Source organism: Dipodomys merriami, unplaced genomic scaffold (assembly GCF_024711535.1).
Source record: "Dipodomys merriami isolate MVZ:Mamm:240054 unplaced genomic scaffold, mDipMer1.0.p SCAF_50, whole genome shotgun sequence".
In the NCBI taxonomy this organism is placed as follows: Eukaryota; Metazoa; Chordata; class Mammalia; order Rodentia; family Heteromyidae; genus Dipodomys; species Dipodomys merriami.
This window is the reverse complement of record NW_027206069.1, coordinates 6,580,529-6,608,239: the sequence shown is the minus strand read 5'-3', so window position 1 is coordinate 6,608,239 and position 27,711 is coordinate 6,580,529. Positions and strand designations below refer to the sequence as shown.

The 27,711-nt window shown below is 44.2% G+C and overlaps 1 protein-coding gene across 1 annotated transcript in view; it reads left to right on the top strand.

The window, feature by feature from the left end:
• Ak7 (adenylate kinase 7) overlaps positions 1-27,711 on the top strand; it is a 66,604-nt gene that overhangs the window by 2,633 nt on the left and 36,260 nt on the right. Inside the window, exons 2-6 of the mRNA XM_069997626.1 lie at positions 3,143-3,331; positions 7,279-7,387; positions 11,643-11,737; positions 21,284-21,394; positions 24,822-24,902. Coding sequence (XP_069853727.1) covers positions 3,143-3,331; positions 7,279-7,387; positions 11,643-11,737; positions 21,284-21,394; positions 24,822-24,902 — 585 coding nt within the window. The remainder of the gene's footprint in view (positions 1-3,142; positions 3,332-7,278; positions 7,388-11,642; positions 11,738-21,283; positions 21,395-24,821; positions 24,903-27,711) is intronic.

The window sequence follows — 27,711 nt, the reverse complement described above, 5'->3', positions numbered from 1 at the left end:
TAAAATTGAACATGTTTGCTTGAAATATAAGTGAAAACATGTGTAATATTCTTGGAAGAAATATCTCCCAGGGGCTGGGAATGTGGCTCAGTGGTAGAGTGCTTGCCTTGCATGTATGAGGCCCTGGGTTCGATTCCTTAGCACCACATAAACAGAAAAAGAGGCCAGAAGTGGCGCTGTGGATCAAGTGGTAGTGTGCTAGCCTTGAGCTGAAGAGCTCAGGGACAGTACCCAGGCCTAGAGTTCAAACCCCACAACTGACAAAAAAAAAAAAAAAGAAAAGAAAAAAAAGAAAAGAAATATCCCCCAATAAGAGATGGATACTTTAAAAAAAGAGGGATATTGACCTTCCATGCATGTTAATTTGGATACTTTTTTTCAAATCACTGTATGTGAGGGTTAGGAACTTTGATTGTTTCTATTATGTGTTTATTCCCAAGGTATGCTAATGTTGCAATCATTTTTGAAGGTTTAATATAAAAATTAAAATTAAGTAATCACATTAATGAGAATTTTTGTTGGTGGTAGTAGTGGTTGTAAGGTTTGAACTCAAGGCCTGGACCTTGTCCCTGAGCTCTTTTGTTAAAGGCTAGTGTTCTACCATTTTGAGCCACAGCTCCACTTCCAATGTTTGAGTAGTTAATTGGAGATTAATTAATTGGAATCTCATGGGGACTTTTCTGCCCAAGTTGGCTTCAAACCTCAATCCTCAGATCTCAGCCTCTTCAGTAGCTAAGATTAGAGGCATAAGCAACAGGCACCCAGCAAGAATGAAATTCTTTTTTAATTTATTATTAATAAGTTTTTTTATTGTGAAAATATCGTACAGAGGGGTTACAATTACATGAGCAAGGTAATGAGTACATTTCTTATCAAGCATTGTTGCCTCCTCCTTTGTTTCCCTTACCATCACTGCTAACCGTCCCCACCACACCCCCCACCCCGCCCAAAGAATGAAATTCTTTTTTTTGGGGGGGGGGTCCAGTCATGGGGCCTGAACTCTGGGCCTGGGCATGGTCCCTCATCTCTTCAGCTCAAGGCTAGCTCTCTACCACTTGAGCCACAGCACCACTTCTGGCTTTTTTTTCTTTTTGCTTATGTGGTGCTGAGGAATCAAACCCAGGGCCTCAGGCATGCAAGGCAAGCACTCTACCACTGAGCCACCTTCCCAGCCCAGAATGAAATTCTTAAACACAGGACAAGTCACTGCCAAACATAACTTCTGCAAAATAAAAAAGAAATGTGGCTGACTTTGTTCTTGTGTTAGTCGCTGTGACTAAATGACATAAACAACATAAGGCAGGAAAGATTTATTTTGCCCCATGGGATTCAGAGGTCTCAGTGCATAGTCCTTGGGCTCTGTGCAGGAGATAGTCTTAAGGCCCATGGTGAGGCAGAGCATCATGGTCTTAGGAACATGTGGAGAGGCCATCCACTTCATGATGGACAGGAAGCAGAGAGACAGAGACAGAGACAGGGGCAGAGATGGAGAATCAGAGACAGAAAAGGACTAGAGACAAGATACTGGACTTCAGTGAGCTACTTCCTCCAGGTAGATCTATATACAAAAGTTTCTAGAGCCTCCCAAAATAGCATGGCCAGATGAAAATCATCCCTTCAAATACATGAAGGGGCGGATCATTTGGTGGATCATTTCATATGCTAGTCATACCAATTCTATTCTGTTAGTCAATGTGGTAGTCATTAGCCCATGTGGCCACAAGCACTTAAATGTGGCAAGTCCACATGAAGAAGTGTGGTTCAGTTTAAATGCACACTAAATCTCAAAGACTTTGCATTGCAAAAAAGGATGCTAAAGAGCTAGTAAGAATTTTTATAGGCTTTTTTGGGTGGGGCTCAGTGGTAGAGCACTTGCCTAACATATATAAGACCTTGTTTGATTCCAAGCTCCATAAAAAATAGTTTTTATGCTGCTAATACATTGACTTGGTATCACTTTGGATATGCTAGATTAAAAAGGAGATTTAGAGGTCGGGATACCATTCAGTGGCGGAGCTCTTACCTAACATACTCAAGGCCCTGGATTTGACTCCCACCACTGAAGAAAAAAAACTAATATTAAAATTAATCTCATCTTTTTCATTTTACTTTTTACAATAATAATAATAATATAATGTGGATATTAGCCAGGTACCAGTGGCTCACACCTGTCATCCTAGCTACTCAGGAAGCTAAGATCTGAAGATCAAGGATCAAAGCCATCACATAGACAAATAAGGGAGACTCCTGTCTCCAATTAACCAGAAAAAGCTGGAAGCAGAGGTGTGGCCTAAGTGGTAAAGTGCTAGCTTTGAGCAAAATAACTAAGCAAGAGCATAAGGCTATGAATTCAAACCCTTGTATTGGCACAAAAATAATAATGGGATATTAGGAAAATGTAGACCAGGTGTTGGTGGCTCTTACCTGTAATCCTAGCTTCTCAGGAGGCTGAGATCTGAGGGTCACAGTTCAAAGCTTTTCCTGGCGGGAAAGTCTGTGAGACTCATCTCCAATAAGCCACCAGAAAACCGGAAATGGCGCTGTGGCTCAAGTGGTAGAGCGCTAGCCTTGAGCTGAAGTGCACAGGGAAGCACCCAGGCCCAGAGTTCAAGCCCCACAACCAACCAAAAAAGAAAGAAAGGAAGCAAGGAAGCATGGAAGGAAGGAAGGAAGCAAGGAAGGAAAGAAGGAAGGAAGGAAGGAAGGAAGGAAGGAAGGAAGGAAGGAAGGAAGGAAGGAAGGAAGGAAGGAAAAAAGAGAGGGAGGGAGGGAGGGAGGAAAGAAAAGAAAAATTTAGACTATTTCATGGCTTGCATTACAATATAGTCATCTTTGCGGGAGCCCAGCTCTATCTCTGGTTGGTGCACAAAAGTGTCCTTCACCAGTCAAGTTGTTGAGACACCCTGAGCCCAAGTTCTGTCTGTAAAATGGAAAGCATGATGGGACCCCCAACATTTCACCACTGTGGGAATTAAATCAACCTAAATGAGATGGAAGGCAGCATGCCCCCCACCCCTACCCCAGCCTTAGCTTTTCGAATAATAGCTCATTTTAAGTCTTGTCTCGCTCACTGTGCAGAAGCTCTTAGCAACTCTTGCTCTAATTCATGATTAGTCCAGACGAACTTTCTGTTTTCTTGCAGTATCTATCCAATTGTGTTGTTGGGGCTTCGCTTGAAGAAATTGGAGAGGAGGAGGAAGAGGAAGATGACACCAAGTCAGCAGCCCGGGAGGCCTTTTCATTCAGACAGAGGGAGGGCACCTTCCAGATCGTGGGCACCCTGTCCAAGCCTGAAAGCCCCCGGCCAGACTTCGCTGTGGAGACGTACTCGGTAAGGCCATGACGTGGCTTCTGCCAGCACAGACGCAGGATAAACGCCCCTCTCTCCAATGTCTTTCCAGTGCCTCACCACTCTGCTCTGCCCTCTTCCCTGTACTCAGGAGCATGGCAGGGCATAGGACCATAAACCATGTAGAATCCACTTTAATTTGTTGGCCAAAGCAAAGATTGTAAACAAGATATTCTTGGAAAACATAGCTGTAGACTGGACATTTGGGTTTATAAAATTCTTCTCTCTAGTGTGCTTTGTGACTATCTCACCCTGTGTGATACAGATGACTCTGGACCCTGGTGAGGGCCTTTGTCTTCTGGATCAGGAGTCATTTGGGAGTAACACACCATGTGTTTGCTTTATTAAACAACAGTCCTACCACCACGTGATAGATTCTACATAGCCCTTACCCTGAGACAATTAAATACTCTTTGAAGTGTGTGTGCGGTGTGTGGGGGGGGCGGTCTTCTTCCAGGCAACTCCTCCCTCTGCGTGTCTGCTAATCTGAGCAACCTACAGTGCAGTTCTATTCATGCTGCCCCTGGAGCAGTCTTCCTTCATCTTTGCGCAACCTTCAGCACGTAACTCATCACTCCATAAATGTGTACACTTATTAGCCAGGTACCGGTGGCTCACTCCTATAGTTGTGGCTGCTCAAGAGGCTGAGATCTGAGGATCAAGATCTCAAGTCAGTCCAAGCAGGAAAGTCTGTGAGACTCCCAACTTCAATTAACCACCAAAAAGATATATATACATGGAGCTGTGGCTCAAGTGGTAAGGTGCCAGCCTTGAGGGGAAAAGCTAAGGGAACAGCAGCGGGGCCCAGAGTTCAGGCTCCACTACCAGCACAAATACATAAAAGGAAGTCATTAAGATAAGCTTAAGCTTGTACTTCTGTATAACCAGTGTTCTTGTAAAATGGGAAAAATACTCAGCCCAGTCAGACTGTCCAACATAGAGAATTCAAACAACAAAAATGCTGGCGGGGATGTGGGGAAAGGAACCCTATTGCACTGCTGGTGGGAATAATAACTAGTACAACCACTCTGGAAGGCAGTTGGGAGATTCCTCAAAAACAGTAAACATAGAGCTTCCCTACCATGCAGCCATACCACTCCTGGGCATCTACTTAGAACATCATAAGTTAGCATATGGTAAAGACACTTGCACACCCATGCTCATTGCTGCACTGTTCACAATAGCCAAGTTACAGAAACAGCACAGATGCCCTAGAACAGATGAATGGATCAAAAAATGTGGTACATACACACAATGGAATTTTACTCATCCATTAAAAAGAATAAGATTATGTCATTTGCAAGGAAATGGATGGACCTAGAACAAATCATATTAAGTCAGGTAAGCCAAACAGAGAGACAAACAGTGCATGTTTTCTCTCATATGTGGAAGGTAAATCTGAAATGTAACTGGACATGAAAACCTATACAGGACTCGGATCATCAACACACAGTCAGACTAAAGGAGAACAGTCTTAGTTGTAACTCTTCTTAACAATTAAAATGCTATTTATGGAAGTAAATTCCAGGAAATGGAAACATGGGTTTTGTTGGTGGTAGTAGTGGTGTTTGTTTTTGCTTTGGGATTTTTTTTGTCCTTTTAGATGGAGAGAAGGATAAACAAATGTATTCATGGTATTCAGCAGACACTATACGGAAAGTGAACTATGTAAATTGTGGGCAGGCATGGGAGGGGGAAACTGGGAGAAAGCAAAGAAAGAGGTAAAATTGTCCAAAAAAGAATTGTACTCACTACCTGACTTATGAAATAGTTACCCCTCTGTACAACACCTTAATAATAACAAAATTATATATATATGTATATATATTTATTTATAGATGGAAATTTAGACACAGCACACAGAGAAAAGCACTGCTTGGTAAAAGTTTCTATTTTTAAGACAACTGGTGAGGGAGCTCTGGGGAATTTCTGATACTCAGGACATATGCCAATTCTAGTTTGGTCCATGGGACCATCCTATGGAGAAATAGGCTGGTATCGATGCCATATGGCACATCCAACCATCACCAGTTACTTCTGTCCAGTGGGAGAACTATATATATATATATATATATACATATATACATATATATATATACATATATATATATATATATTCAGTCATATGACTTGAACTCTGGGTCTGAGCACTGTCCCTCAGCTCTTCAGCTCAAGGTGAGCGCTCTACCACTTGAGACATAGCACCACTTCCGATTTTCTGATGGTTTATTAGAAATAAGAGTTCCACAGCCTTTCCTGCCCCATCTGACAGGAAAGATCCTCAGATCTCAGCCTCCTGAGTAGCTAAGATTATAGGCATGAGCCACTGGTGCCCAGCAGAACTGTATATTTTATATCTTTTTTTTTTGCCTGTCCCTGGACTTGAACTCAGGGCCTAGGCACTGTCCCTGAGCTTCTTTTGTTCAAGGCTAGCACTCTACCACTTGAGCCACAGCACCACTTCTGGCTTTTTCTGTTTATGTGCTAATGGGGAATCTAACCCAGGATTTATGCATGCTAGGTAAGCACTCTACCACTAAGCCACATTCCCAGCCCAGAAGTTTCCATATCTTGGTGAGCACTGGTGGCTTAAGCCTATAACCCTAGGGACCCTCAAGGACAGGGCCAAGACCTGAGTTCAAGCCCCAGGATAGGCACCTAAAAAAGTTTCCGTATCTTAAAAATATTCTCTCGGGCTGAGAAGTGGTTAAGTGGCAAAGCGCTTACCTAGCAAATACAATATCCTGGGTTCAATCCCCAGTACCAAAGAAGAAAAGCAAAAACAAAAGTTTAAAAAAAATTAAACACTATGTTGAAAAGAACTTTACAACTTTGGTAGTGAGGAAGGATTTGGGGAGGGGGAGGAAAGGGATAGTAGGGGAAAAACAAAGGAGGGGGTAACTGCTCAATAGGAAATGGACCCATTACCTTGCTCATGTAACTCTAACATTTCTATACAGTATCTTTACAATAACATATATACATAAACCAGTGCATATCTATCACAGATGATACATAATAAAAAAATTCCCACTGTCAAGTGTAATAAGGTCCCTTATGTCCCTAGAGAGAGCAGATTCCTCCATCTTAGTTAGGGACCTCCAGACTGTGCAGATTAATGGCTTCATAGTACTTTTTAGGGATTCGCGCTATAAAATTGTTCAGAGTTGAAGATAATTTTTTTTTGTTGGTCTTGGGGCCTGAACTCTGGGCCTGGGTACTTTCCCTCAGCTCTTTGGCTCAAGGCTAGCGCCCCACCACTTGAGCTACAGTACCCCTTCCTGTTTTGTTTCTGCTTATACGGTGCTGAGGAATCGAACCAGGGCCTCATGCATGCAAGGCAAGCACTCTACCACTGAGCCAACTTCCCAGCCCCTTGAAGTGCATTTTTTTTTGGGGGGGGGTTCCGGTCTTGGGCCTGAACTCTGGGCCTGGGTGCTGTCCCTCAGCTCTTCAGCTCAAGGCTAGCGCTCTACCACTTGAGCCACAGTGCCACTTCCGGCTTTGTTTTTTCTGCTTATGTGGTGCCGAGGAATCAAACCCAAGGCCTCATGCATGCAAGGCAAGCACTCTTACCAATGAGCCACCTTCCCAGCCATTGAAGTGCGTTTTAAACACCTTATATTTTCTTCTAGTGCATTCTAAGTCTTCCCTTCTGAAGTAGAGTTTTACAATAGGTAGAAATAGTACCTGAGATTATTTTTGCAAGTTTATAATCTTCTGTTTCAGGTTCTTTTCACAAACTTCTTTGTTTCTACCTCAAAACGGCGTGCCAATGAGAGCCAGCTAGTGATCTGAAGTAGAAATGCTCATGCAGACTGTGCTTGTGAGACTCCGCCATGGAGCACGTGCAGTGTGGAGGCTGCTGCTTTGTCTACAAATTAGGACGACCATGTTTTACTGCAAATGACTGCCAATTCTCTTTTCAGACCATATCTCGGGATGACCTCCTCACCCGGCTGATGGAGTGCGATGTTACCATTTATAATATCACGGAGTACTCACAGCAAATAGAAGAAGCCTTATGGGCAGTCTCTGGTCAGTGATGCACACTCCCATCTGTGTGTGTGTGTGTGTGTGTGTGTGTGTGTGTGTGTGTGTGTGTGTGTGTGCGTGTGTGTGTGTGTGTGTGTGTGTGTGTGTGTAAGGAGAGAACCTAAGGCTTCCCTCAGGCTAGCCAAGGTTGGACTACTAAACCCTAGCTCTATCCTCTAGCAACATCTGATAATGGTAAGGGATGCTATTTTTGTACAGCTACTCTACCTGAGAGTCATAGAAAAACTGATCCAAGAAATACACAAGGTATGAAATCCATAATAATGAATATGCCTAAGGAAAAACTTCTGGTTTATTTCTGTTTGTTTGTGTTGGCACCAGTACTAGGGATTGAACTCAAGGCCTCAAGATCCCATTGAGATTTGGTGTCCACCTCTGGTGTTCTACCACTTGAGTCATATCCGGCAGTTTTGCGGGTTAATTGGAAATAGAGACATATATACTTTTCTGCCCAGAGTTGCTTTGAACTGTGATCATCAGATCTTACTCTCTTGATTAGTTAGGATAAAGGCTTAAGCCACCACTGCTCAACTTCCGGGTTTCTTCTGTCATTATTGTTGATGATGATGGTATTGTTTGGAGACAGAGTCTCACTGTGTAGCCTAATTGGACCTCAAACTCATGATCCTCTTGCCTTGGCCTCTTGAGTGCTAGGAGTAAAGTTTGTATGTGAGGTGTACTTGGTAGGTACTTCAGATGAATGGAATATTTTCAGTCATCAAAACAAAGGGGAGCCGGCCGCCGGTGGCTCATGCCTGTAATCCTAGTTACTCAGGAGGCTGAGATCCAAGGATCAAATCCAGCCTGGGCAGGAAAGTCCATGAAACTCTTATCTCCAATAAACCACTGGAAAACCAGAAGTGGCACTGTGGCTCAAGTGGTAAAGCGCTAGCCTTGAGCTGAAGAGCGCAGAAAAAGCACCCAAGCCCAGAGTTCAAGCCCCACAACTGACAAAAACAAAACAAAACAAAGGGCATATTACCTTTCAGAATTCCATCTTGGCCCATTCCATGGTCATTCCTTACAGAGGTAGGTGTTGAAAAAAGTACGGTGGTATAAGGAGAAATGCAGAGAGCCCAACAGCTTGCCCCCTGACCGTCAAGAGACCCAAGGTGCACACAGAAGCTGTCATGGACAACAGAGAGCGGCCTCAGGTTCATAAGAAAAGCACACAGGAGTTTGAATTGTACTAGTAATAATAGTTGAAGTTTGAACAGCTCTAATAAAGCTATTTGGATTTTTTTTTTTTTTTTTTTTTTGTCGGTCGTGGGGCTTGAACTCTGGGCCTGGGCGTTGTCCCTCAGCTCTTCAACTCAAGGCGAGCGCTCTACCACTTGAGCTACAGCGCCACTTCTGTATTTGGATTTTTTTTTAAGAAAAGAAAAGCCCACAGGAGTGAGATTTGCCTTCAGGAGAACAGGGATCCAATGCAGCAAATGTTGTCTGAAGACAAAGATCTGGGTAGGCAAGCTGAGAATGCTTGTATTTTGCAAACGCTTTGAACAGGACAGTAAGCTCTAAGAGAATAAGTTGGTGTCTAGAAATTTGCTGCTTTTGTGATCCATCTCTTCCATCAGCCTGAACAAAAGAGAGCACACTAGCAGATCCGCAAACATCTTCATTTCAATGCCTTCAATATTTTTGTTTTAGGCAGACAAGTTCAGGGGTCACAACCTTTGTGTTGCTGCTGTTAAGGACTCAATAATACATCTGACTTTGTGAGTCAACCACCCTCCTAGTACCCTTCATTCCAATAAAACTTTATCTATAGAAAAACACACAGTACTTTGCCAACCCTTGAATTCGATCAACAGCAAAGCTATGTTTTGGCTTAAATTCAGAGAAGTGGAATGCAGCCTTGGGACTGACTGGAACTTATTCATGAAATGGTAACAGAAGAATACTACCTATGTATTGGAGGAGTGGCCCTTGGAAAAGTAGAACACTTCTGTATAATACTGTCCTAGTTCTCATTCAGTGAAACACAAATTAAAAGCATGAACACAGATTTTTTTTTCTTTTTTAACTTGTTCTTATAGAGGTAATATACAAAGGGGTTACAGTTATGTAAGGCATAATGAGTACATTTCTTTTGGGACACTGTCACCCCTTCCTTTGCTGTCTCCCAGTTTTTCTCTCCTGTCCCCACCCATGAGTTCATTTTCAACAGTGTCTAGTGTACCACTGCTGAATTTGTTTACCCTTTGTCCCTCCATTTCTATGCTCCCTTAACCCTCCCAAAGACAGATAAATGGACGAATGAGATGAAAAGAAAAGAAAACAAAAACACTCTCTTTTTCCCTTTTTTCCTCTCCTTTCCCTCTGTCTCTGCATGCCTCCATCTTGTGCAGGCTGGCAGTTTGCTTCCCCTCTCCCCCATAAACTCTTTTCTGAAAAAACAAAAACAAACAAGCCAAAAAAACCAGCAACAAGGGGCTGGGAAGGTGGCTCAGTGGTAGAGTGCTTGCCTTGCATGCCTGAGGCCCTGGGTTCAATTCCTCAGCACCACATAAGCAAAATGAAAAAAGCTGGAAGTGGCGCTGTGGCTCAAGTGGTAGAGCGCTAGCCTTGAGCTGAAGAGCTGAGGGACAGCGCCCAGGCCCAGAGTTCAGGCCCCACGACCGGACCTCCCCCCCACCCCCAAAAAAAAACCTCATTTCCATTTCCTGAAGTTCATTTCAATTAAATATTACTTTATATGATCAGATATCCTTAGGTACCACACCTTTGATGAACACAGATGTTTAAAACTGTAAAAATACTGTCATCATTTGGAATAGAAGTTATTGGAAGCCTACTTTCTGCATGTTATCCCTTAGCAAATATTTACAGCTCACATTTATTGGTAGCACATAAAGTAATCATCAGAGCTAGTGTTTATCCAGCCCTCATTTTGTGCCAGGTTTAAAAATTGATTTATCTCTTAGTGTATGCCTACCATTTTCTCTTAAATTTTTAATCATTTTTTTCTGAAATACAACCTCAACATGTTTTGAAAATTAAAAAACATAATAGGGTTTACAATAGGAGAAAGAATTCCCTGAATTTTCTTTCTACCTCAGCCTTACTTCCCCAAAGGGACTTATAAACTACTCTTAACACTCAAAGTGCTTCTGTGGAACTGAAGATGTAGCTTGGTCACAGAGGCTTGTCTAACTTGTGTGAGCCCTGAGTTTGATTCCCAACACAGGAAGAAGACAATGTCTCAACTGCTTTCTTGCTTCTTCTAATAAAGAGCTTTAGATAATTAAGAACATTTGAGTTCTGTATTTGGAGGAAAGGTTTTAACTGGATTGTATGCTTTTGAGATACCAAGGTGTTCATGTCCAAGGAAGTATAGTCAGAGACCCTTTAATCAGTTGAGTGGGGGTGCCATGGGAGATGGGGCGGGGGAGGATAGCAATCATGGGAAATGTCAACATCCACAGACACAAAGGAAGAAGTAAATGGCAAAGATTTATTGACGAAAAAGAGAGGGTGTCCCGTGGGAGGGGACCACCCAGGGTGCATGGTGCTGGGGTTAATAAGGTGTCTTTAGGACAGAGCCACAAGACTGGCCATCATGGGAGAGTCTGATGGCCTATCAGTTCCCAGCCCCAATCGGAGGCTCCACGAGTGAGCATGATGCTATCACTGTTGCCGTTTTGTGTACTTACTACACTGTACTTCTTAGTGTGAGCATGAGCACTCCACGTGTCCTGGTGTCCATTCTGGCTCACACTTCTGGGATCCAACCAGTCCACTGTTCATACACAAGTCTTCCTGGGAACAGTGGGCCAGGAACTTCCATGCACACAGATGCTCAGAGCCCAGCTGGGAAATGTAGATCCTCTATGGGAAGGGGCCTTTGGCCTGACTGCCCACTCAGGCTCTTTTTCTGCACACTTTATCATTGTACAGGATGCAAAATTCTTAGATTTTCTTTCTTTTCTACAATTAATATATATTATTTTCAGCATTAAGCTATTCTTTTGAAAAAATTACTAAACTATTTTTTAACATATTAGAATCCTAAGCCTGGTCCAAGCCCTGGGCATAAATATATGAGACCCTGTCTCACAAAAACAAAGCCAAAAGTGCTGTCGGTGTGGCTCAGATGGTAGAGCACTGAACCTCATCCAGATGCTCTCATGTTCCTGGAAGGAAGTTCAGGTCTCCCTGGTTGTAGGCCATACACAAGATTTCAAAACCAAGTTTGGCACGGTTCCCATAACTGCTCTGCATTTTGGTCCTCCAGCCCTGAATGAGGAAGTCGCCCATTTTGAGAAGCGGAAGGTGTTTATTTTACTTTCCACGGTGATGACGTGGGCCCGATCCAAACCTCTGGACCCGGTAAGTAGACAGCGGAGGCTCCTCTACGCAAGTGGTCTGGGCCCTCACCCCTGAGCTGCAGCCTGTTCCAAGCACTCTACATACTTCCCTGACTCTCAGCACACACACTTCTAAGAAAGGCCACTGTGAACTACACCACTAAGAACTTTTTTTTGGGGGGGGGGGGAATGTGGGGTGTTGACCTTGAGCCTTGAACTCAGCGCCTGGAAGCTGTCCATGAGCTCTTTTGCTCATGGCTAGGGCTCTACCACATTGTGCCTCAGCACCACTTCCAGTTTTCTGGTGGTTAATTGAAGATAAGAGTCACGGACTTTCCTGCCCAGGCTGGCTTTGAACCATGATCCTCAGATCTCAGCCTCCTGAGTAGCTACGATTACAGGCATGAGCCACAGGCACCTAGCCCTTAATAAGAACTTAGAAATGCTGCCCGGTAAAATAGTCACGAGCCTCTTAACTATGTTTTGGTCCACGAGCTGGTGGTCCCAGAAGGTGAAAACCTGCTGTGGCTTCAAGATATGAGAGCTGCCCCAAATCCTAGCACACTGGGGGTCTCCGGTTTATACAAGCCACTGAGCTGCCAGGGGATGAAAGTGAAGCTCACACAATTAAGAGAGTGGGTAGGGTGTGTGTATGACGCTGTCGCGGCTGCTGTTTTATGTACTTACTGTACTGTACTTCATAGTGTGAGCATGAAGTTTACTATAAAGAACTGTGCCGCATTACAATGGCAGCAGGCCTGGGAGTCCCCTTGTGAGTCTCTCTCTGTCTTTAGGGGGTTTGAATTCACAGCCTCACACTTGCTAGGCAAGTGTTGAACTAACATCCAGCACATAAATGCTAGCAATTTCTATGTCCTCTTTTTTTTTTTTTTTTTTTGTCAGTCATGGGGCTTGAACTCTGGGCCTGGCAGCTGTCCCTGAGCTCTTCAGCTCAAGGCTAGTGCTCTACCACTTGAGCCACAGCACCACTTCTGACTTTTTCTGTGTATGTGATGCTGAGAAATCGAACTCAGGGCCTCATGCATGCTAGGCAAGGACTCTACCACTGAGCCACCTTCCCAGCCCTGCTATGCCCTCTTGATGGAGAGCTCCATTTATTAAGTGACCTTCTTTGTCTCTTCTGACTAGTTTTGATTTAAAATATACTTCATCAGATGTGAGTAAGATACTCCTGCCTGCCTTTGGGTCCATTTATTTGGAAGATCTTTTTTCCAACCTTTCACCCTAAGCCAGTGTTGTTTTTGTCTGATAGATGTATTTCTTCTAGACAACAGATGGTCAGGTCTTGCTTTTTGGTCTATTTTTTTCTGTTTTGTTGTGCTGGGGCTTGAATGCAGTACCACAGTACCTCACATTCTTGCGTGGCTTTTTTGCTCACAGCTGGCACTCTACCACTTAAGCCACACCTCTATTGATGGCTCTTTGCTGGTTAATTGGAGAAAACTCTCACTTATCTTTCCACCTCCAGGCTAGTTTTGAGCCTTGAGCTTCAGCGCTCAGTCTCCTGAGTAGCAAGGACTATAGGCATGAACCACTGCCATTCAGCTTCCATTCTATGCCTTTGATTAGAGAATTGAGTCCCTTATTATTGGATATTAAAATTAAAGATATGTGAGTAGTTCCTGCCATTTTTATTTCAATTTTGGTATTAAATTCTTTCCTATTCTTCCTGTGCTTATTGTCTCATCTTCTGGGATTTGTCTGCTGGGACTTGTTTTCTCTTCTTGTTCATGTTTACATTGATCTTCTGAGTTCAGAATGACTTTAAGTGTCTTCTGTAGTGTTAACTTAGTAGTGATTAATTGCTTTAATTTTTGTCATGGAATTTTCATTTTTCCTTTGAATGTTCTGTGTTGGCAGTTACTCACTTTCAGTGAAATACATCATTCCAAGCTCTCTTGCTTTTAAGGATTCTGTTTGGAAATCTGCTGTTATTCTGATGAGTTTCCTATTACAAGTGGCATGCCTTTCTTGTAGCTTTCAGTATTCTTTTCTTGTTCTCCATACTTGTTGTTTTGCCTTTAATATGTGGTGAGGAGGCTTTTTTTAGGTCTACTGGGTGTTCTTTTCTTTTTTTTTTTTTGTCAGTTGTGGGGCCTGAACTCTTGACTTGGGTGCTGTCCCTCAGCTCTTCAGCTCAAGGCTAACACTCTACCACTTGAGCCACCACAGTGTCACTTTCTGCTTATGGTGCTGAGGAATTGAACCCAGGGCCTCATGCATGTGAGGAAAGCACTTAACCACTGAGCCACCTTCCCAGTCCCTACTACTGGGTGTTCTAAAAGCCTTTGGTACACAGGCTGGGAAGCTGGCTCAGTGGTAGAGTGCATGAGGCCCTGCGTTTGATTCATCAGCACCACATAAGCGAAAAAAAAAAAAAAAGCCAGAAGTGGTGCTGTGGCTCTAGTGGTAGAGCACTATCCTTGAGCTGAAGAGCTGAGGAACAGTTCCCAGGCCCAGAGTTCAGGCCCCACGACCGTCAAAAGAAAAAAGCCTTTTGTACATGGATGGGTTTTTCTTTCTCAAGATCTGGGAAGCTTTCTGCTATTACTCTGTTCAATATAATTCCTATACCCTTAGCTATCATCTGCTCAACTTCATATGTGCCCATCATTTGTAAGTCTGGGATATCTATACCTATAACCTATAGATCTATAGCTAGGTAAATATCTATACTTATCTAAATATATAGATAAATCTATTTATAAATATCTATATCTATATAGATTTATAGATTTACAGCTAGATCTATAGATCTAGATATACATACAGCTGGTCCTAGAGCTTGAACTCAGAGCCTAAGCATTGTCCCTGAGCCTTTTTTCCCCCTCAAGGCACTACCACTTGAGCCATTGCTTTACTTCCAGCTTTTCTGGTACTTAACTGGAGATAAGAGTCTCACAGACTTTTCCTGCCTAGGATGCTTCATACTATGATCCTTAGATCCCAGCCTACTGAGTAGCTAGGATTTTTAACTGTGAGCCACTGCTGCCCAGCTTCATTGATATCTTTTTTCTAAATGTTGTTCTGCATTTTCTATGTGTGTTCTGTAATCAAGCTATGAGATTCTGTCTTCTATTGCTTTTTTGCCAGTAATGGGGCTTAAACTCAGGGCCTGGGCACTGTCCCTGAGCTCTTTTGCTCAAGGATGGCACTCTACTACGTTGAGCCACAGCTCCACTTCCAGTTTTTGAGTGGTTAATTGGAGGTAAGAGTCTCACTGGGACTTTTCTGCTCGGGCTGGCTTCCAATGGTGAACCTAATATCTCAACCTCCTGAGTAGCAAGGATTACAGGTGTAAGCTATCAGAGCCCAGCTTCTGTCTCCTATTTCTTTTCTTTTCCTTCCTTCCTTCCCTTCCTTCCCTTCCTTTCTTCCTTCCTTCCTTCCTTCCTTTCTTCCTTTCTTTCTTTTCTTTCTTTCTTTCTTTCTTTCTTTCTTTCTTTCTTTCTTTCTTTTTCTTTTTCTTTCTTTCTTTCTTTCTTTCTTTCTTTCTTTCTTTCTTTCTTTCTTTCTTTCTTTCTTTCTTTCTTTCTTTTTCTTTTTCTTTCTTTTGCCCAGCTTCTGTCTCCTATTTCTTTTCTTTCTTTTCCTTTCTTTCTTTTTTTCTTTCCTTCCTTCCTTCCTTCCTTCCATCCTTCTTTCTTCCTTTCGTCCTTTCTGTCGGTCATGGGCACTGTCCCTGAGCTCTTCAGCTCAAGGCAAGCACTCTACCACTTGAGCCACAGTGCCACTTCCAGTTTTCTGGTGGTTAATTGGAGATAAGAGTCTCATGGACTTTCCTGCCTGGGCTGGCTTTGAACCACGATCCTCAGATCTCAGCCTCCTGAGTAGCTAGGATTATAAGCATGAGCCACAGGCTTCTGTCTTCTATTTCATCTACTGCCAAAAAAGTTTTTGATTTTTTCTTTCATCTTTAGGGTTCAATTTGATTTTGTTCCCCCCAGGATTTCTGTCTTTACTGAGATCCTCTTTCAGATCTTGCACTGACTTTTTTTTTTGTCATGGGTCCTGAACTAGGCCTGGGAGCTGTCCCGGAGCTCTTCAGTTCAAGGCAAGCCCTCTACCAGTTGAGCCACAGTGCCACTTCCAGTTTTCTGGTGCTTAATTGGAGATAAGAGTCTCATGGACTTCCTGCCCAAATGGCTTTGACTCTCAATCCCCAGATCTCAGCCTCTGGAGTTGCTAGGGTTATAGGTATGCACTGACTATTTTTACCCCATTTTTTTGTTTATCTTCATATTCCCTTATCCTGTTTAATTGTTTAGCTGTATTCTCTGTTTATTTGCATTTGCTTGGCATTCATTTAGCTTTCTAATCTGTATTCTCATTGACTTCTGTTAACTGTTTTCCCTTTTTTTCCATCTATTGCTTATAAGTGCTCTCTTTCGTGTAGTTGGACATTCTGATCATCATTCCTTTGAGCTGGGCATGTGAGGTGCTCTTCCCTTTGCAGTCATTCTAATTGTGTTGTGTGTGTATGTGTGTGTGCGTGTGTCTATGTAATTGCTGGTTTGTGGAGGTGTTATATTTCCTAGCTTTCTCATATTTCTTATATTTCTGTGATTTGATTTACTGATCAGAAGACAACTGGTGGTTTGGGTTTTTAGTCACCTGGTCTTCCCATTGGGTTATCTTTATATTCTCACAAAACTGACTGCTGTCTGGGTTGTACTGTTTCTCAGTGTGTGTGTGTGTGTGTGTGTGTGTGTGTGTGTGTGTGTGTGTGTGTGTGTGTGTGTGTGTGTGTGTGTGTGTGTGTGTGTGTGTGTGTGTGTGTGTGTGTGTGTGTGTGTGGTCTCAGCACTAATAAATCCACCAATTCAAAGCACAGTCAGATATTTACAAACAGTAAGATATCATTGATAACATGATTGACATGACATAAATTGCATTTATATATGCAGCAGGCTAGCATTTTGGTATAGTGCCATAGGAGGTTAGAAGGCTAAGAATGAGGGGCTGGGAAGGTGGCTCAGTGGTAGAGCACTTGCCTTGCATGCCTGAGGCCCTGGGTTCGATTCCTCAGCACCATATAAACAGAAAACGCTGGAAATGGTGCTGTGGCTTAAGTGGTAGAGCATTAGCCTTGAGCTGAAGAGCTGAGGGACAGCGCCCAGGCCCAGAGTTCAGGCCCCACAACCAACAACAACAACAAAAAAAGATCCTGTTTGAATTTTGCTTTGAAATAATCAAAGGAGGGCTGAAGGTATGGCTTAAGTAGTACAACACTTGAGGACACAAGTGGGGAGGTAGTAGTAGATGGAGAAGATTAGCTCTATAAGACACAAACATGCTTGTCCTCAACAAGTCTAAGGGATTGAAGGGAGTGTGACAGGGGAGGCCACTGGCATCCATTTGAAGGCAGGGTGATCTGAACAGGTTCTTTGTTTTCAAACAACAGAATCTAGCCGGAGCTCCCTTAATCAGAAAGAGGAATCGCTATAAATGTTAAAAAAAAAAAAAAAAAAAAAAAAAAAACACTCTTACACAATCCACAGACAGAGCTGCCACGAGGTTCCAGGAACTGAAGAGCTCCAGGTAACCTAGAAAAACCTTTTTACGGGCTGGGAAGGTGGCTCAGTGGTAGAGTGCTTGCCTTGCATGCATGAGGCCCTGGGTTTGATTCCTCAGCACCACATAAGCAGGAAAAAAAAAGCCGGAAGTGGCACTGTGGCTCAAATGGTAGAGTGCTAGCCTTGAGCTGAAGAGCTGAGGGACAGCGCCCAGGCCCAGAGTTCAGGCCCATGACTGGACCCAAAAAAAAAAAAAAAAATCTTTTTACTTTCTGTCTTCCCTTGTCTACCTCTGTGTTCTTGTCATCATCCAAGAAATGGTAGCCATTAAAGAAACTAGTTCTACATAAAGCAGGCATCACTAAGTTGGGGGAAAAGAATCACTAACTTGTGACCTTATACAAGTTGTATCTTCAACTCTGTTACCGTGAAAAGTGGCCTCACAGAAGCCCTGTGGTTAGACCTGATGTGCAATGCCAGTCTTTAACAGTGTTCCAACTGAGGTAACTCTAGCACCCCCTGAAAGTGGTGGATACTCCATGCCTTGGGTCAGTAGAAATTTGGAATTGCCTACAACAGATTGTGATGATAAAAAGCCAAGAGTTTCCCTGGGTCGTACTAAGAAGACAAAGACTACCCAAGCTACTAAAATGACTGTGTTCTGGGTTTTCTGTCTGCCCTTGCTGATCCACCCCTGTATTCCCCACCCTGCCCTGACCTGTAGCTACCCAGTCCTTTGCTCCCAACTGGCGCTTGCCAATGCGGATCCCTGATATGAAGGTAGAAGAACGGAAATGAATGAGGTCACGGTGTCTATGCCGGGCTCTCTTCTGCAACAATGCTACTGGGCCATCTTCAGGCCAAGCCACTGCTGAAGGCAGGCACCTAGCTTGGTCTCCAGCTCTGATGATCAGTTGATCCCTTGACACTCTTGGACCTTGGAATGGAATATGCTGTTCCCAGATCTAGGCTGTGTGGCTTCCCCACACCCTGCCCAAGGCTTTGTAAATAGCCCTGTTGTTAAGCCCTCCTCAAATTACTCACTTTGAATGAAGCTGTTTCCTTCCTGGTAGGAAGGCGCCTGACTGATAGGTGATGGTTCATCAAAATCAGAGTTTGGGAATAGTGTCTTCCCTATCCATCTCAGAACAATGAACACTCTGTAGTTGTGTTTGGTTTACAATCTGTATCTACTATGTCTGCATAGCAGGGAGTGGATTAACTTGATCTTCCCCTCAAAAGCCAGTTCCCTGTCTTTCTTGCAAGGGCACCATCCCCCTCTGAGTAGTTGGTCTCCTGCTGCTTTCCATCCATCCGTCCATCCTTCAGTAAATGCTGTAGATCCATCATCTGAAATGGACCATAATCCCAACTGGTTCTCTTTGTAGCCATGGCAACTCTGCAGCCCAAGCCTCAGCACTCCGTTCCCTTGACTAATAAAATCCTATTGGCTGCCATCGCTTCCTTCCAATCCATCCTCCACTGCACTGTGGGAGATGGTGTTATGGAGCAGTTCACGTGTCAGCCCCGTTTGAGAAGCTTAAAACCTTCCACTCAGCATGGCCAGCAAACCCCAGTCCTTTGGCTCTTGCCTACCAGCTTGGACAGAGCTGCCACAAGGTTCCAGGAACTCAAGAGCTCTCAGCTTGGCCGTCATCCAGGGCTTCCTTCTCTTGCACTCCTGAGTGCAATTGTGTGCCCCACCAATGTCCTTGACCTGTGTTTCCGCTGCCCCTTGGATTCATTTCCAGAAAACTCTGGGCTCACGTGCTATGGTGACTTAACTTGGACCAAAGTGCTCTGATGGACAGGGTCCATAAAGATCACTTTAGCTTTAAAGTCCTGCTCTCTGAAGGACCTCTGCGTGGGAATGGGTTTAGAGACTGTCTAAGGCAAGGCTCTCCATTTCCCTCTTTGATTCTTGAATAGATGGTAAGTTGGTTATTTCATATGCATTTCTCCGTGAGCTGTGGAGAGACTAAATGCGATGCATACACAGCACAGTGGGCTGTCAGAAATGTCTCTCCAGAGTGAGGGCTGGGATACAACTCGGTGGTAGAGCACCTACCTAACAGGAGGTCCTGGGTTCCATCTTAGCACTGAAAATAAAAAAGAAAAGATAAACCAAAATCAACTTGACTTTTTTTTTTTTTTTTGGGTCCGGTCGGGGGGCCTGAACTCTGGGCCTGGGCGCTGTCCCTCAGCTCTTCAGCTCAAGGCCAGCGCTCTACCACTTGAGCCACAGCACCACTTCCGGCTTTTTTCTTATGTGGTGCTGAGGAATCGAACCCAGGGCCTCGAGCATGCAAGGCAAGTGCTCTACCACTGAGCCACCTTCCCAGCCCTCAACTTGACTTTTTAATAAGCAGTGGGGGTTTTTTGGCTTTGTTTTGTTTGTTTTCTTTTTTTGGGAGTAGTCGGTCATGGGGCTTGAACTCTGGGCTTGAACTCTGTCCATCTGCTCTTCAGCTCAAGGCGAGCGCACTACTGCTTGAGCCACAGCGCCACTTCCAGTTTTCTAGTGGTTTATTGGAGATAAGAGTCTCACGGACTTTCCTGCCCAGGCTGGCTTTGAACCTCGATCCTCAGATCTCAGCCTCCTGAGTAGCTAGGATTACAGGCACGAGCCACCAGTGCCCGGCTGTTTTGTTTGTTTTCTCATGGCAGTCCTAAGTGTTGAACTTGGGACCTCGGTGTTGTCCCAAGGTTTTTGTTCTTATTGTTTAATGTTAAGATTTTATTTAGCCCGATGTTGGTGGCTCACGCCTATACTCCTAGCTACTCAGGAGGCTGATAAATGAGGATTGTGCCTCAAAGCCAGCCTGGGCAGGAAAGTCCTGTGAAACTCTTATCTCCAATAAACCACCAGAAAACTGGAAGTGGTGCTATGGCTCAATTGGTAGAGTTCTAGCCTTGAGCTAAAGAGCTGAGGGACAGTGCCTAGGCCCAGAGTTCAAACCCCATGACTGACAACAACAACAACAACAACAAAGATTTTATTTACAAAGCTTTTTCGTTGTTTTTGTTGGTTGTAAACTCAGGGCCTGGGTGGTGTCCATGAGCTTTTGTGCTCAAGGTTAGTGCTCTACCACTTTGAGTCACAGTGCCACTTCAAGTTTTCTGGTGGTTAATTGGAAATTAACTTCTCATGGACTTTCCTGCCCAGCTGGTTTTGAACCCTGATCCTCAGAGCTCAACTTCCTGAATAGGATTACAGCTAGGATTACAGGTGTGAGCCACCAGCACCTGGCTTGGTTGTTTTTTAATGTTAAGGTTTTATTTATAAAACTTCTTTTTGTTGTTGTTTCTTAAATATTAAGGTTTTATTTACATTTTTAAATGTCTGGGCTTTAAAAAAAAGTAAGCAGTTTTGAAGTCTCAGCATCATCTTGCGCATGGATTTATTTATTTGTTATTTACTTATTGTGCTGAGGCTGGAACCAAGAGCCTCCCGCATGCTAGGCAAGTGCTCTGTCTTTATTAACATGGTTGACTGGAGAGTGGAGGCAGCAGTGTGGAAAAGAGCAAAAAACCCCACTAAAACCTGAAAATGGACATTGAATCGAGTACAGTAGTTCATGCCTGTAATCCCAGCACTCAGGAGGCTGGGCAGCTCAGCAGCTTGGGCTAGTTTGGGGGGCACAGGGACTTGTATGCCAGCCTGAACTACATCTTAAGAGCCCTGTCTCTAACTAAAGCACTTTGGAGAACATTAAATCACTATTAAACACTTTTTTTATTTTAATTGACACATGTACTTGTATCCATTTATGGAGTCCATTTCAAGCCGTGTATTTGCTGTCTAGTGATTGGGTCAGGTAATTGGTATAGCCATCAGCTCAAACACTATGTTGGGAAGATGAAAAATCCTCTCTACTAACTATGTGGAAATACACTCTGAATTATTATCAACCATAGTGATGCTGCCGATGATAAGCTGGAGCTTTCAGTTTTGACTGAGCTTAAAGAACTTGTCTTTGCCTGAGAGTTCCCACCTCTCATGTGAAGTCTGGGCCGTTTCTCTCTCGCAGGATGATTCCGAGGTCCCGTTTACCGAAGAGGATTATCGGAGAAGAAAGCATCATCCTAATTTTGTGGATCACATAAATGCTGAAAAAATGGTTCTCAAATATGGAAAGAACGTAAGTGTCGAGTCAGAAGAGCTCCAGTGGGGGCTGCTTTATCCTGGTCCACTTCCACTGAACCCTAGTCTGCAGTGTAACTCTTCCCCTTTTGTAAGGACTGTTTGAGGGGTAGAACTGTACCTGCTTTACAGCCATTACTGCACCTCCTTCCACATCTGTCTGAGTTCCCTGTATTTACATCCACAGGTCTCTGTTTCACATTTGCCCTAAGATGCGCTCCTGAGGGGTTGTGACCCAGATTCTGGTCTAGCCAACCATATCAGGTCCCCAGCTGAGCTAGTCCCTCAGCCCTCGATGGATCTGTGCCTCTTGTGAGTGGCATGACCCAGAAGAGACAACTCAGAACTGCAGGGGAAAGGAGGGACCACATTCACCCCTGTTTCCAGAATAGCTCATTGTTTTCTCTTTCTTTTTTTTTTTTTTTTTTTTTTTTTGTCAGTCATGGGGCTTGAATTCTGGGCCTGGCCACTGTCCCTGAGCTCTTCAGTTCAAGGCCAATGCTCTACCACTTGAGCCACAGTGCCACTTCTGGCTTTTTCTGCTTATGTGGTGCTGAGGAATTGAACCCAGGGCCTCATGAATGCAAGGCAAGCCCTCTACCGCTGAGCCACCTTCCCAGCCCCTCTCATTGTTTTCTTAAAACAGCTCAGTATGTACAACCTCAGACAGAAGACAGAAGCTTTCAGAGATTCATTTGCTCAGGCCCATGGAAGTGGGGCTTCTGGGCCTTATCTACGCAGTCCTCCCAGCATGGATTGTGCACATCACTGCCCCGTGTGGAGCAGGAAAGGGGCCATATGGTAGAGCCTTGGTTTAAACCAAAATACACCACACACCAAAGCCTCTGGGTTTTGTTTTGTTTTCCTGACTTCAACTCCATCATTCCATAGAATAGGCACTGGTTCTTAAGATATCTGTAGCTGAGCTCATGTGAAGAATAATAGAGTAATAGCATATTAGGCGTCTATGACAGCAAAATTGACCCCTTTCACACATGCTCACTATAAAATTTTATATCAAAATAAATGGACACTTTTCAACTGGGGCTTGCCTTGGACGGTGATTCTCCTATCTCCACCTCTTGAATGGCTGGGATTATAGACATGTACCACCCTACCCAGCCATATCAGCTATCAGAATTGCTAGAATTCTGTTACCATTATAAATAGAACTTGTGACAAGTTATCACTGAGGCAGTCAGACTTTGAAGTAACGGATACAGAATTTGCATTTAGAATAAAGTGAGCAAATAACACATACACACATACACACAAGTACAAAATAAGTAAGTGATGTGTTGCCAGGTGCTGGTGGCTCACACCTGTAATCCTAGCTACTCAGGAGGCTGAGATCTGAAGATGGAGGTTCAAAACCAGCAAGGACAGGAAAGTCCATGAGACTTTTTTTTTTTTTCAGTTGTGGGGCTTAACTCTGGGCTTGGGCGCTGTCCCTGCATTCCGCAGCTCAAGGCAAGCGCTCTACTGCTTGAGCCACAGTGCCACTTGGGGTTTTCTAGTGGTTTATTGGAGATAAGGGTTTTACAGACTTTCCTTCCCAGGCTGGCTTTGAACCGCGATCCTCAGATCTCAGCCTCTTGAGTAGCTAGGATGACAGGCATGAGCCACCGGCACCTGGCGTACATAAGACTTTTATCTCCAATTTGCCACCAGAAAACCAGAAGTAGCTCTGTGGCTCAATGTGGTAAAGTGCTAGCCTTGAGCAAAAAGAGCTCAGAGACAGTGCCCAGGCCCCCATTACCAACAAAAAATATATACATACATACCATACATACATATATACACACATACATACACACATAAATGCATAAATAAAAAAGTGTAAGTGAATGCCTTGGTAATAATAATAATAAGAAGAAGAATAAAGAGTATAATTATTGAGGATTTGCACAACTGTGTGCCCAGAAATATGGTAAACACTTTACTATGGTGTCTCCATTCCACTGTCTTCCTCTCCATCTAACTTGTCTAGAACCCCAAATCTCCAAAGGTTTCATTACATTTCTCCCATTAGTGGGAGAGCAGCCGTAAGTGGTGTGTAATTAGTAGTTCTAAGGAGACACCTGCTGGCCTCCAGGGATATTACAAAAGGAACAGAAAGGTCCTGTTCTGCCCCCACTGAAAAAACACATTGTCTTTGGCAATGGAATACAAGCATTGCAAGTATAACATTCCCAAAGAAAACAACATTGAGCTGGGTGTAGTGCTTCCTGCCCGCAATCCCAGCACTCCCCAAGCTGAGGCAGGAGGCAGGAGGATTGTGAATTTGAGTTTAGCCTGGCAAAGTAGTCAGATTCTGTCTCAAAAAAAAAAAAGTGGGAGGGCTGGGCTCCAGTGGCTCATGCCTGTAATCCTAGCTACTCAAGAGGCTGAGATGTGAAGATCACAGTTGAAAGCCAGCCTGGGCAGGAAAGTCCCTGAGACTCTTATCTACAATAAACTACTCAGAAAAAAAGACATAAGTGGTCAAGTAGTACAGTGTTAGCCTTGAGCACAAAGAGGCTAAGGGCCTGAGTTCAAGCCCCAGGACCAGCAAAAAAAAAAAGTCTCTCACACTTTCCTGCCCAGTCTGGCTTTGAACCCTGATCCTCAGTTCTCAGCCTCCTGAGTAGCTAAGATTACAGGCTTGAGCAACCGGTGCCAGATGAAAACCATTTTCAAAGACTCCAGTGTTACTATTTACCCCAAGCTGACCAAGATGGAGGAGATGGGCTGAAGTGCTAGCTTCCATGTGCGCACATGGGCATGTCTAGGCCACATACTTGCTTCCTCTGTCATACTTTTCTTTTCTTTTCTTTCTTTTTTTGTCATCAAGGGAGCTGAACTCTGGGCCTGGGCGCTGTCTGTCAGCAATTCAGCTCAAGGATAGCACCCTACCACTTGAGCCACAGTGCCACTTCTGGCTTTTTTCTGCTTATGTGGTGCTAAGGAATCAAACCCAGGGCCTCGTGCATACAAGGCAAGCCCTCTACCACTGAGCCACCTTCCCAGCCCATCTCTGTCGTATTTTTCTTCGAATACACTTTCACAGTCGGCTCCATGGTGCAATGGAAAGGGCATTGGACCTTCTAATAAACTTTCACATCACCTTAAAGAAGTTTTCAGAGGTTGAGGTGAGGCTCAGTAGTCAATCATCAGCCAATGAGTGAAAGCATCAGATACTGAGTTTGAGTCCTGGTCTGGGACAAAATGAATTCTTTGTTTTCAGTTAAAGCCCTAGGGACCCCTAAAGAGTATAGAGAGTGGTTGGACCCCCTTAGAGGTACAATCTGTATCATAAACAATACCCAAGAAGCCTGAAGGAGTTGGTGAGGCTTCCCACAGTGATCATTTTACCTACTGAAACAGTCAAGTTCAGTATGATTAGTAATATTACATTTAGCTATTATCTGTATTTTATCTAATAGATGAAGAAATTTGCAACGTATGTGATTGCTTCAGGACTTCAGTATGGAGTGGAAGGAGGCATCTTACACAACTTTTTTAAGGTATAATATTTTGATGATTATGCATAGTAATTTTCAAGATAGGTGTAGTGGTATACACCTGTAATCCCAGCCCTCAGGAAGCTTAGGTAAGAAGATTGCATGTTTAAGGCCAATCTGGGGAGCAAAATGAGACCCTATCTCGAAATAAATAAATAAATACGTACTAGGAACCCATAGCTTATGTCTAGAATCCTAGCTACTCAGTAGGCTGAGATCTGAGGATCATGGTTCAAAGCCAGCCCAGGCAGGAAAGTCCAATTAACCAGCAAAAAGACAGAAGTCAAGCTGTGGCTTCAAGTGGTAGAGCACTAGCCTTGAGCACAAAAGCTCAGGAACAGTGCCCAAGCCTCAGGACCAGCACAAAACAATACAATTTGAATAAGTAAATAAATTGTTTCACACTAAGGATTTGCCATTTGAATGTCTTTCCAATTGCTTCTAGATGTGGTTAGTTCAGTATAACACTATATATAGTTCAGTATATGCACTATATATATGTATATATACATATATATGTGTGTGTGTGTGTGTGTGTGTGTGTGTGTGTGTGTGTGTGCACATGGACTAGAACCACCACCTTTCTTTCCCTTCTCAAGAGCTTGTTTTCACACTCTAGGAACAGATGTCTCCACCTCCTCTTGTAAGACAAAAGATGACTGGGTGCCTACCATGTTCCAGAAGCAGTGGCAGATGCTGAGGATAGTCCCTGCCCTGGTAGAGCTGACACTCTAGTGGGTGGAGAAGGAGCTAGAGATAAGAAATGAATACTAAGTATCTCAGATCTGAGAAGGTGCATCCTGGCAGGGATGAGTCTGAGGGTGGGTTATAGCTAACCAGAAAGGGAGGGCCCATTGCTGATGGCTCACACCTGCAATCCTAGCTACTAGGGAGGCTAACATCTGAGGATTGTGGTTCAAAACCAGCCCAGGCAGGAAAGTCTGTGAGACTCTTGTTTCCAATGAAGTACCAAAAGAAAAAGCTGAAAGTGGAGCTGTAGTTCAAGTGGTAGAGCACTAGCTTTGGCCCTAAGTTCAAGTCCCAGAACTGGCACAAAACAAAACAAAAACCCACAAAAAACAGGAGACAATATAAGGTCGGAATACAGAGTCGTCATTCTTCACATCTGGCCAGGAGGCTGGAGAGAACCAGGAAAGGAGGCTGAGCGGGGGTGCCCAAGAAGTAAGAACAGACACATGAAAGGCTCTTACAAAAGCCAAGTTAAATGTTTCTAGAAAGAAAGGATGTGGCCAGGCACTGGTGGCTCATGCCTGTAATCCTAACTACTTAGGAGGCTGAGATCTGAGGATTGTGGTTTGAAGCAAGACCTGGCAGGAAAGTCCATGAGACTCTTGTCTCCAATAAACTACTCAGAAAAGGGGCTGGGAAGGTGGCTCAGTGGTAGAGTGCTTGCCTTGCAATGCATGAGGCCCTGAGTTCAATTCCTCAGCACCACATAAGCAAAAATAAAAAGCCGGAAGTGGCGCTGTGGCTCAAGTGGTAGAGCACTAGCCTTGAGCTGAAGAGCTGAGGGACAGCGCCCAGGCCCAGAGTTCAGGCCCCACAACCGGACCCAAAAAAAAAAAAAAAAAAACTACTCAGAAAAGGCTGGAAGTGGCTTTGTGGCTCAAGTGATTGAGTGTTAGCCTTGAGTAGAAGAGCTCAGGGGCAGTGCCCAGGCCCAGAGTTCAAGCCTCAGGACCAGCAAAAAGAAAGAGACAGGAAGGGAGGAAGGGAGGAAGGGAGGAAGGGAGGGAGGGAGGAAGGGAGGAAGGGAGGGAGGGAGGGAGGGAGGGAGGGAGGGAGAAGGGAAGGAGGGGAGGAGGGAAGGAGAAGAAAAGAACAAATGTGAGCAGTTGTGAAAAATGTTACAGGTAATGACATAAGGTAAGTTCTGAGAACTGATGGCTGGATTTGGGGGGACAAACAGGAGTTCAAGTGGGACAGATAGAGAGGAACTGAAAAGGGAGAACAGGAATAATTCAAGGAAGCTTGCTGTTGAGGGGTACAGTGAAGGAGAGAAAAAGGGGAAAGTGTAGACAGGAAATTACTGGATTGTTTTGCTCTTTTTATTTTTTGTTCTTTTAAAAAAAATTATTGTTGGGGGACTGGGAAGGTGGCTCAGTGGTAGAGCGCTTGCCTTGCATGCATGAGGCCCTGGGTTCAATTCCTCACCACCACATAAGCAAAAAGAAAAAAGCCGGAAGTGGCGCTGTGGCTCAAGTGGTAGAGCGCTAGCCTTGAGCTGAAGAGCTGAGGGACAGCACCCAGTCCCAGAGTTCAGGCCCCATGACCAGACCCCCCCAAAAAAAATTATTGTTGGTACTGGGAAGGTGGCTCAGTGGTAGAGCGCTTGCCTTGCATGCCTGAGGCCCTGGGTTCGATTCCTCAGCACCACATAAGCAGAAAAAGTCAGAAGAGGTGTTGTGGCTCAAGTGGTAGAGCGCTAGTCTTGAGCTGAAGAGCTGAGGGACAGCACCCAGGCCCAGGGTTCAGGCCCCATGACCAGCAGAAAAAAAAAATTAAATAAAAAAAAATATTGTTGAGCCGGGTGCTGGTGGCTCACGCCTGTAACCTTAGCTACTCAGGAGGCTGAGATCTGAGAATCATGGTTCAAAGCCAGCCAAGGCAGGAAAGTTCATAAGACTCTTTTTTTTTTTTTTGGGGGGGGGGGGTCCGGTCGTGGGGCCTGAACTCTGGGCCTGAGCGCTGTCCCTCAGCTCTTCAGCTCAAGGCTAGCGCTCTACCACTTGAGCCACAGCGCCACTTCCGGCTTTTTTCTTTTTGCTTATGTGGTGCTGAGGAATCGAAC